This window comes from Manis pentadactyla, chromosome 13, assembly GCF_030020395.1.
Source record: "Manis pentadactyla isolate mManPen7 chromosome 13, mManPen7.hap1, whole genome shotgun sequence".
Classification (NCBI taxonomy): domain Eukaryota; kingdom Metazoa; phylum Chordata; class Mammalia; order Pholidota; family Manidae; genus Manis; species Manis pentadactyla.
In genome coordinates, this window is record NC_080031.1 from 34,633,243 (window position 1) to 34,644,471 (window position 11,229).

Here is an 11,229-nt window from a genome sequence, read left to right on the forward strand (position 1 = left end):
TACCAGTGAAAAGCAGGAAGAACTTGCTTTTGAGCCATTGGTAGCCAAGAGTCCTTATCAGGAGGGAAAAGCCTCTATACCTGAAGATTCTTGGTATACAGATGGCTCCAGTCATGGGCAGCCCCAAAGTGGAGGGCTGTGACTTTCTGTCCTAAGACTGAGACAATATAGATGGAGGATGGAGAGGGGAAGAGAAGCCAATGGGCAGAGTTGCGGGCTGTGTGGCTTGTGATCACCCAGGAGCCCTCCCCCATAGTTGTCTGCACTGACAGCTGGGCTGTCTAACAGGGCTTGATCCTGTGGCTATCAACACAGTACCATGACAACTGGATGGTTGGTCACTGGCCCCTTTGGGGGCAAGAGTTATGGCAAGACCTATGGGCCTCTGGTCAGACTAAGACAGTTACAGTATATCACATTACTGGCCATTTGCCTTTGGCATCCCCAGGGAATGATGAAGCAGACACACTGGCCCAGGTGCGCTGGCTAGAAGGGAAGCCTGCCTCTGATGTGGCCCAATGGTTACATCAGCAGCATTTGTTGCATGTGGGGAAAAAGACAATGTGGGCCGTAGCCCATCAGTAGGGATTGCCATTGACCTTTGAAGAAGTCAGCAGAGCCCAGAAGAAGTGCATTGTGTGCTCTAAGAGGGACTTACACCGAGTCCCCCACCAACATGGAATAATAGTAAAGGGGCTGATACTTGTTGTAAGGTGGCAGATACACTATATTGGGCCTCTGCCCATCTCGGAAAGATATCGTATGCCATGAATTGTGTGGACTGTTGGTTGCTTTTCCTGCATGTTGTGAAGATCAGCAAACCACCAAGAGAGGCCTGGAGCATCTCTTTGCAGCCTATGGCTCGCCGCAGGGGATTGAGACGATTAAGGCACCCACTTTACTGGGCATGAGCTACAAGAATGGGTACAGCAAACAGAAATAAAGTGGCAGTTTCATGTACAATATAACCCTACCAGGGCAGGCATGATAGAGAGGTACAATGGTTTGTTGAAATCTGTCCTGAAGTTGGACCCCACTAGTCTACAGGGCTGGTCAGTTCGCTTATGGACAGTGCTGTGGTGTTTACATAAGAAGCCCAAAAAAGGATCCTTGAGCCTTGTGGACATGCTGACACACATTGCTGCCTCTCCCAAACAACTGTATGTGCAAACCAAAGAGGAGTTACTGAAGCCAGGATACGGCCAGCAGAGCAACATCCTGCTGCCAGCCCCAACTGCATTAAACCCTGGAGACTCTGTTGAGTGGACATATTCCTGGACATTTTGACACATGGACCAGCAATGGCTGGCCCTTCTGGCACCTTGGGGAAAAGGCCTGGAAGCTGGCCTAGTGTGTAGTCCTGTAGTAACAGCAGAGTGACCCCCAAAGATCATGGTAGTACACCCAAAATATTCAGGAGGTATGAGCATCTTACAGAAAAGTTATGTTTATCTTTATGGCCAATGCACATACTTCTTGTAGCCCTATATATTGACTCAACTGTAACTCCCACAGGGAGGGGGATGAAAGTCTGGTATACTAGACCAGGACAAGATCCCATTTCTGCCACTGTCCTATCACAGGACGACTCTCTTGCATGCATCCTACCTGATGGACAAGATTTGCCTATGCTGGTGTCATTAAAACATGTATCTTATTGCCCTTAAGGTTATTTTCTTCTACAGTCCCTGTGGCCTGGACCTACCCTCTGGCTGCAGCTACCACATGATGATTGCTCTGAATTCCATATGCGTTCAGCTACTGACTGCCTGTGGAATGGGCGAGCTATAGACTTAATCTGCATAGGACTTTGAATCTAGTTGAATCATCTGGCTTGAGGATATCATGATTTTATTGTTGTTGCTTTGTACATTATTAGTCTGGTTGCAGTGCTCCAGTTTTCTCACTCAGGGGCCATTGCAGAAGTTGGGGAATGAGTAGATTGTAAGGCGAGATTTCTGGAGGGGTGGGCTGTGGGTAAAATTGCAATATTTCCATACTCTCTCGCCTGGCCTTAGTGCATCTCAATATCAATAGATATTTCCAAGGGGTGGAGAGAATTAGTCCATGTCCATATCAATTGGTAATTACAAGAGCAAGCGAGGGCATCCCTGGATCAGAGAGGTTGGGTGAGGGCCCTTCTTCTGCAGCCTGGTCACGAGAGATACAGGAAAGCAGAAGTGGACGACTGCTTGTAAGAAATAAACGGTTTTCTCCCACTTTATTTCTCCCTCTGACTGATTTCCATTTCAAAGGAATTTTGCCCTGGGATTTTCCCCCCCAGAGTTATAAGCAGTTAGGAACTAAAATATCACATTGAAGAGTATCCTCCCAGACAAGAAACAAACACGGGAGAGACGCACAAACAAACCATATGATGTCATAAGTGATGTGAGCACGTTAGGCATGAGACTCAGAGAAAGGGATTATCTTGGGATAATAAAGAGGTAAGAACTCCTAATGGCCATTTTAACAAATGAATTAGCCAGAAAAAGACAGAGGGACAGGCTCAGGCACAGGGAATAGATGTGCAGGTTCACAGCAGTATAAGAGAGCATGGCATACTTGAAAACTACAAATAATAAGAAATAGTTGGAAATGAGGGGTGAAGTAGGACATGTAGATCAGGTAAACAGAAGGAAAGCTACAGGTAGGTGTGGATCAGCTAAGGGTTGCCTGTGCCAAAAAAAAACTTAGGTCATTCTGAAAGCAAGGAAATGATAAAATATATGTAGGAGAATGATAGGTAACATATTCAGAGGAAAGGGGAACAGAACCAGTTTAGTTAATCTTGTCCCAAACTACTGGAAGTACTCTAGGCATTCGGGACAGGACTCAAAGTGATAACAGACATAAACCTGCCTGTTGAGGAGGCTGTGGGTCCCATATAGGAATGGCGTGAATCAGATGCCCAAATGGCTATGGGAATGACAGAAAAAATTGTGTCCCAGTGGAGCAAAAGAGACAGCTAAGTAATGATAGAAGTAAAAAGGACTGCCCCTGGGATTCCTTCTAGATAGACTGGGAATCCAAATTGAACAGTCACAGCACCACCATTTTATGACAACTTTCACATTCCCCTGTCTAGGTCAGTGGAGCTAAGGTGGGAATGTGGTCATGGCCGCGGTTCACATTAGGGCTCTTTTCTTGGAGCCATGGCTTAGGATGTGAATTATCTGGATAATTTTTTATACTTATAAGGCTGATCATATGGTAGTCATAGGGAGAAGAGTTTGCAGTCAGATGTAGTGCTGAGACTGCCCCAAACTGAAAAAAGCTTGTGTATGTTCTCAGTGTAAGAAAATCATGAGATTAAAATGGGATGTTCTAGTAGATGTCCAGTTTAATAGTGAGTTAAGGGGAAACTGGAAGAAAAACCTAAGCCAGCACTACAAGATATCTTCTTTTTAAAATTCATATGTGGTTGACCCTATAAAATAAGCAGCTCAACTTTAAGATGTGCTTGGATGGTGGCAGCTCAGGGCTCATGGCAAGGAGAGACCATCACTCAGTAGAGAGCTGCTCCAAGGATGAAATGGTAGAAGGGGGAACTGACCTGACAGCTGTGGATGAACAGCCAGGTATTTCAGGGCCCAGTATCTAATCTCTGGGTAAGCACAGACATGTTGGGACAATTGCTGGCAGCAGTAGATCCCTTGCAGTGGGTGAGGCATGATAGCAAAGGACTTCCAGAGGGGGTCCAACTTGGAAGTCAGATGCTCAGAATCTTGAGACCTGACTTCATGTGGCATAAATTCTGCCAGTGGTTGGAGCAGCCCTCTTGGCCTCAGCTGTGCGATACTTTCAGTTTCCTGATGTCATGCTCTCCAACCTTTGAATCTTTATTCACGCTGTTCCCTCTGCCTGGAATCTCCTTCAACAACACCCTATCCTTCTCTTGTCAAAGACCTTATACCATTATAATCACCTATTCATATATCTGTCTTCCCAACTAAGTCAAATGCTCCATGAGAATAAGGCTTGTCTGTCTCATTTGCCATTTTTTCACCAGTGCCTAGTATAATGTCCAACATACCATAATTTCACATAAGTACTTGTGAATGAATGAATGAACTAAAGAGAAAGAAGCTAGGGTAGGATCAAGCCCACGAACTGGAATTTTAGTTAACAACTAACACTCAGTGCTCTGGTTCCAGGGGAGAAGTAGCATTTTTGTCTGGGGGTATCTGGGCAGTATTTGAATGGGTGGGGCTCACACTGAGGCAGTACTGTGATGATTCAGGGTCCCTGAGGTCCCAGGGAAGGTTATATATAAAAGGAGACTTAGGAGTCAGACTGGAATTTAGCTGTGATGACTAGGACTACTGAAAGTGGAAGAAACTGGGCATAATTGCTAACCCGAGCTAATGAATGTCCTGCCCCCACAGAGGTGACCTATAAGGTGGTCTGTGAATGGGTCCTGTCAGTAGATCCAATCACAGGGCATTAGGAAGAGAAAGGCAAGAGAAGGCAAGTGCGGAATGGCAAGTCAAGAGAAACTATGTAGATAATTACAACTGTTAATATCATCTAATGAGGCTGATATTTTAAAATGCTAAAGGATGTTAGGGTAAAAATTAATAACAAACAGTTTGGAGATCTATTATGAAGTGTGATTTGCATGTGTTCCCCAACAGAGATTAAGGTGATACTTTTGTTATCCTAGCTTTACCACCTAGATCTGTTACTGAGATCTGTGATCCTCACTTCCCACATCTGCTAAGTAGCATAATGTATGGAAAGTGCCTAGTACAGGGCTTCATACAGAGTAGACTGAATAAATGCAACCTGTTGTCAATGTTGGCACCAGGACTCAGACTTAGGGGGAAGGGAATGTCATGCGTTTTGTCCATTCCCCTGTCCGGCACACACACACACTTTCTCAAACACATACACAAACGTCAGCAGATTCTCTGAGGTTTTCTTTGACTAAGGGAAAAACTAGCAACCTTCTACGAAGGACCCCAGAGCACATGCCTATGAGTAGGCATGCTGCACACTAAATTATTCACAATTACACACCCACACGTGCAGTCTCTCTGTGAAATTAGAAACAGGACAGTGAGAACCATGCACTATTTCCCAACTTTTGCTGGGAACCCTCCAAAATAATGACACTTTATCCTTTGACAATATCAGGGTTCTTAATCTTGGCTGCACATTAGAATCACCTGCAGTCCTTCTAAAAGCAAATAATACTCAGGTCCACTCCCAGACCAATTATATTAGAAACTCCTGGGAACAGGGCTCAAGCATGGTCGTTTTCTAAAGGTCCCAGAGGATTCTAACGTGCTAATCCACCTGAAGACCATGGACCATAGCACCAGGATCTCAGGCCCCAGGACAGACTGAGTCAGAATTAGAACTGACTCGGAGTCTGCCTCTGAAGGGTTTTCCCAGTGATTCATAGTCACATCAAAGTCTGAGACCTACTAGTAGGTATTGGTAATTCTCAACTCCAGCTACACAGTGTAACCATCAAAGGACTTCTGAAAAGGCGGATGCTTGGGCTCGAGCCCCTGAGATTTTTATTTAATTGGTCTGAGGGAAACCCAGCTTAAATATTGTGAAAAAATCATGCCTGAGCGCATGGACTGTGCAGCCAGGGCTGAGAACCGCAGTGCTGGGTCGGCAGTGCCTCGGGGAGGAGCTGACTTCTCAGCCAGGGCTGCCTTCGTGAGCGGAACGGAGAAAGGTGCGGTGCGGCTCTCCCTCCCCCTCGGTTACCTCAGAAGTGGCACAGAGAAGAAATGCGGTCTGTCTCAAATGGGGGTGTTCCAGCCGAGTGTTTAAGAAGGGTCTTTTTCATGCCTCTTTTATAAACATATATGTTACTTTGTATTTCTAGTTTCCTCCTTGTGACTATAGTTTGTTAATGACTAGCTCTGTTGCATAATGACAATAACCAAATTGGAACATGCTCTCGGGGACATGGGTCATGTTTTAGTTTTACTTAGCAGCATGTAGTTGTAACATTTATATTAAAATAAAGAGGCAATATTATAGGGTAGAATATACAGTGCTAATGAATTTTAAAGATAAAATACGAGACTGTGAAGAAATTTTGTGCTCTTAGTGAGCACTTCAGGCCATGCTGCAGACCTCGGAGCAGAATGGACTTAGTTCCCCTCTGCCCCTGGGACTACTTTAGAGGGAAAGGCTGAGGAGCCCTGGACCCAAGGAATTAGTTGAAATGTGACACTCTTAATTGCCTTGGTTTCAAATCCTCAGCAGTGGGAGCATCCTGACTTATCTCAAATGCTAGAAATACCGTAACATTTGTCACTTCAATCCCTGCCAAAGGTCAAATGCAGTATCACAAATAGAAGCTAAAATAAATTCTAAAGCTCACCTCTGTCGTTGACTTAACCTGATTCACGTGATAGCTATGGGCCTGACAATGGCTTTCTCCTACATTCCTTTCCTCTGGTGGGTTGATTTGGAGTTTGGTTGCCGCAGTGTGGGTTGAAGGGATGTGTGGAGAGACAGATCAGGGGCGTGTTACAATTATGCATCATCAGGAATCCAGTTTAATTCTAACCTTGTGGCTTGTCTAACACATTTGCAGTAAGAGTTGGGGAATAAATGTAATGCTCACTGGCAAACACATGGCAGCCCTTGACAGCAGCATCTTTAGAGCACACGCAGTGAATCCTAGCCTCGGATCATGTGAGTGCAGGTCACAAGTGCTGTGGGGCGCCAGGACAGGCATCCATGGCAGCAGTGGGGTCTCAGGACATAGGCGGGCAGCTCTGGAGCATCGCAGTCCGTCCCAGGAACACGGCATGGCCTCTCAGTACTGATAGGACCTCACCAGTAGCCACATCAGGATAACAGTAATCAGGACGACTGTGAAGTTGAGACACAGCTCCCGGGTGGATCGCTCCATTCTCAGAGTGGGTCAGAGAGAACGGGAAGCAGACTTCTGCGGGCACGCCCAAGACCTCCTGCTTGTCCTCACCTACAGTAAGTAACAGGAAACACGGGGGAGGGGGGGTGGTTAATGAGCATTCTTTCCTCAAAGGACATGGCAGCACTGTGGAAGAGAAGAGTGTTAGGAGCCCATTTATGTCTCCCTGAAAATTCACATGTTGAAATTCTAACCCCCAGTAGTATCTCAGAACATGACTGTATTTGGAGATAGGGTCTTTCAAGAGGTAATTCAGTTAAAATGGACCATAATGCAATATGATTGGTGTCCTTATGAGAAGAGGAGATTAGGACACAGACATGTACAGACACGTGAAGACACAGGAGAAGGCAGCCATCGGCAAGCCGAGGAGGCAGGACTCAGAAGAAAGCAACCTTGATCGTGGGTCCCCAGGCTCCAGACTATCTTTAGATGAGAGCTGCAGCTTCCCTGGGCCTCCAGCCTGCTGGTCTACTCTGCAGATTTTGGACTCACCAGCATCTGTAATCATATGAGCCAATTCTATATACATCACACACAGACATGCACACACACACACACACCCTATGGGTTCTCTTTCTCTGAAGAACCCTGACTAATACAAAGAGCCTGGCTTTCACAGAAAGACAAATACCATATGATTTCACATACATGGAATCTAAACAAAACAAAACAAAACATAAATAGACTCATAGACACTGATAAGTGACTGGTGGTTACCATGGGGGAGGGGTTAGTGTGGGAAGGTGGAATAAGGGGATAAAGAGGCACAAAATCTCAATCACATATAAATTAGTCACAGGGATGAAAGTAGAGCATAGAGAATACAGTCATTAGTTCTGTAACATCTTTCTATGTTGACAGTAACTACACTAGTCGGGGTGAGCATTTAATAGTGTAGATAACTATGAAATCAATATGTTGTTACTTGAAACCACTATATTGCATATCAACTATATTTCAATTTAAAAAACAAAACATGGAGTCTGGCTTTTTTGTCTGATGTCAAAAAAGACCAGCATACTCCTAATCTTTTTCCTATGATGATTGTCTTGGTGCTTTTGGTAAAATACAAAGTATTCGATTTTTCTCTCTCCAGTTTCTGTGTGTGTGTGTGTGTATGTGTGTGTGTATGTGTGTGTGTGTGTGTGTGTGTTGTGTGTGTGTGTATGTGTGTTGTGTGCTTGCTCTGCAGAGTACCAGCAAACAAGATCATCAGAAGAGAAAAAAATTTTTTCTCTAATGTTATGGCTTAGTGTTGTTCTTACTTTGAATTACACATAGAAGTAGGATACCATGATTGTTCAGGTTTCTGTCTGCTATGGAACTTCATTTAAACCTATGAAGGCATGTATGTCCAACAGTGCTTGGCCTCTTCCTAAGCCCTGCATTGGGCACAAGGCCCACTGGGGTCAACCCAAATCCCCTCACACAACAGGCACTTGGTCCAAAGTGCAAGTGTTAGCCTCATGGGCACTTGAATTCAGCAAGGGCTTGTGCCAGCTATTTTTAGTTAAGGCCAGGATGTGCCTATATTGTAAACACTTCAGAGAGCAGAGATGGTATCTTTATAGTTTGTACAGACAGTACACACAAGAAATCATTCTCTGAGAGCATATGGAATGCAGCCAATCAGATTATTACCTTCAGTGAGGTGGCATAATTGGAGCTCTGTGTAGGCAAACCAAGTGAAATTAAATACTAAAATTTAGATGTTTGGGACAAAAGTCTACTAGGAAGTGAAAAAGTTTAGGGGGAAAAGATGTCTTGCTAAGGGTGGAAGTTCAGGAAGCAGAAAGAGTCGTTAGACACTTTTTGACCTGAACGGTATTTTTAACCGTCTAACCCGACTGAATTATTAATTACAATTACTGTATTTGTTATGTTTTTAGTGGACCAAACTATTAATTGTATAAACCAGCTGAATAATCATTTTTCATGTTATGTAACACACAGTTTCAAATCAGATTGTGTCAATCAGTGGGTTAATGCATCTTGGTTTAAATTATGGCTGAATCATGACTGATTCATGTTTCATTTTTCTTTTAATTTTTATCCATCTTTTGGCCCCTCACACAAAGAATATAGCAAACTGCCAGCGAAAAACTTTACAAGGATTTGTTTGAAGAAGAAAGTGAACAGAAGAAAATGAATATATAAAGGAAGTAGAGAGAATGTGTAAGAAGGTTGGCGAGAGCAGAGGGGAGCAGGAAGGTGACGAATCAAGGCAAAGAGCCTGAAGGCAAAGGAATGAGAATCAGAGGCAGACTCTTCCTTGAGGATTTATTATTTGGGTAAGTTCTGAAGAAGTACAGAGATATGCAAAAAATACCAATAGGAAATGTTACTGAAAACTGTCCACAGCTCTGTTCATGTGACCTACACAAGTCTGTGGTCTTCACAACTTAGGCAAGTATCACAATTTTTATCTTTCCCAATATTATAGCTAAGAAATGTGACTTTCAGAGAGGGGTCAAATCATTTGTTGTAATGACACATAGCAGGTTAGAGGCGGAACTGGAACAGGCTGATGGAACTAGTTGCTAGAATTGTGGGTACTCCAAAGTAGTGATTACAAGAATGAGCTATTACTGCAATTCACTGCCCTGATTAAACAAAGTTAGTGTAAATTTGCAACATTGGGGAAACAATTTGACATTTTTCATTACTGCTGATAATGTTCATTCCCTATTTTTATCCTTCTACTGGAGAAACTCAAGCCAGTGTACAGCAGGACACATACACAAGAATGTTCACAACAACATTTTCATAATATCTGCACGCTGCAAACAACTCAAACGTTCATCAGCAATGGAATGGATGATGAACTCTGGTTTACTCATAAATCTGAATGCTATAGAGCAAAAGAAATATATGAACACACAATAAGATGGGTGGAGCTCACAAATATAATTGTCGGGCAAAAGAAACATAGAATATGACTCCATTTATACAAAGCCCAAAACAGGGAACTTAATCATATTGTTTAGGAATACAGATATAGACGGTAAAATTATAAAGAAATTCATGGACATATAAAGAAATTCTAGCTTATCCTAATAATCAAGAAGGTAATTACTTATGGGAGGGCAGAAGAAGGAGGTGATGACTGATGGACTTCCGGGAAGCTGGAAATTATGTTTCTTGACCTCAGTGATAGTTATACATGTGTGGCCTTATAATTATTGTTCAAACTGTATGTTTTATGCATTCTTCATATTTTTTTCAATAGTCTCTGAATTGACAGCCTATCCATCACAGTCCTTCATTTCCTAGTTTCCCTCTTATTATTTCTTGCACTTTGATGGTGAACTTCAATATCTGTTGTTTTGCATATTTTTTAAACAAAAAAACACAGAGTTAAGGTGAGAATGTCTAATGAATCCAATTCAACCAACGTGTAAGTTAACCATAAGAGGTGAACTTCACTTTCACACACATTTATACCAAAGTTAGGTAGAAATTCAGATCACCAAGTTCCATTTTTCTGCTGCCACCCCACAAAGACAACTCTGGCCTCATTTTAAATCTTTTTGGAGTCAAGATCACATCAGATGGTCCAAAGGGAATGACATATGGATGACATAAAAACCAAAAAAGCTCTGAACAAATTGTTTGATGCTGACTTTCTTTGAATGGAGACTTTGAGAAGATGGAAGACAAACTTTCCTCAATGATACAAAAAATAATTTTTTTTAACAGGAAGGAATAAAATGCATAACTTCCTGTTTAACATGAGGTAGAAAAAAGGAAAGCAGGGATCAAAAGTACTCACTTTGTGTCTTAAGAAATACTGTGTACAGCAAGCGCCGCCTATTTCACTGAGGAACGTAGCCATTCCTCTGCTTTCCTCCCCTGCAGCTTGTGCGCACCCACGAACACACCCTGTGTGCTCAGCACAGACATCCTGCTGTTACCTGAAGGGGGCGAGGATGCCCCCGGCTGCCGCAGACTCCCCCTTTCCCTCCGCAGCTCCGGCTCCAAGTCCCGCTCCTCTCCTGGGCTGTCCGGGCTCCTGGGCCCCCGGCGGCGCCTAAAGTAGGCTGTGGGAGGCGGCCATCCCTGTGATGTCACTGATGAAGCCTCCTCAGGGAACAGCCCCCCAAAACTGGAGGCTCCTGGTGTTCAGGGGGACACGGAGATACGTTGACTAAGTCTCTGTTCCTTTGCCAGCATTTGTATTAACAACCCCAGGGACTTAAAATCTTCTCTCTCCAGTTGACTTTCGGTGCACTTGATGTGGGTTTTCAATTAACCTTTCAGATCATGTTGAGTATCTCTAACGGGTTTAACACATCTTAAACCAAGAGTGACGGACT

General features: G+C 43.6%; 1 protein-coding gene across 2 annotated transcripts; it reads right to left on the bottom strand.

The window, feature by feature from the left end:
• Nucleotides 1-6,501: 6,501 nt before the first annotated feature.
• Nucleotides 6,502-11,023, bottom strand: SLN (sarcolipin). 2 transcript variants are annotated; one of them, XM_036902692.2, is made up of 2 exons: nucleotides 10,828-11,023; nucleotides 6,502-6,961 (listed from the first exon to the last, which is right to left on the bottom strand). In XM_036902692.2, the coding sequence occupies exon 2, from the start codon at nucleotides 6,887-6,889 to the stop codon at nucleotides 6,794-6,796; it is 96 nt and encodes a 31-aa protein (XP_036758587.1). In that variant the 5' UTR covers nucleotides 6,890-6,961; nucleotides 10,828-11,023; the 3' UTR covers nucleotides 6,502-6,793. The 2 variants fall into 2 exon arrangements, with proteins under 2 accessions (XP_036758587.1, XP_036758589.1); XM_036902694.2 differs by lacking the exon at nucleotides 10,828-11,023 and adding an exon at nucleotides 10,686-10,821.
• Nucleotides 11,024-11,229: the final 206 nt, after the last annotated feature.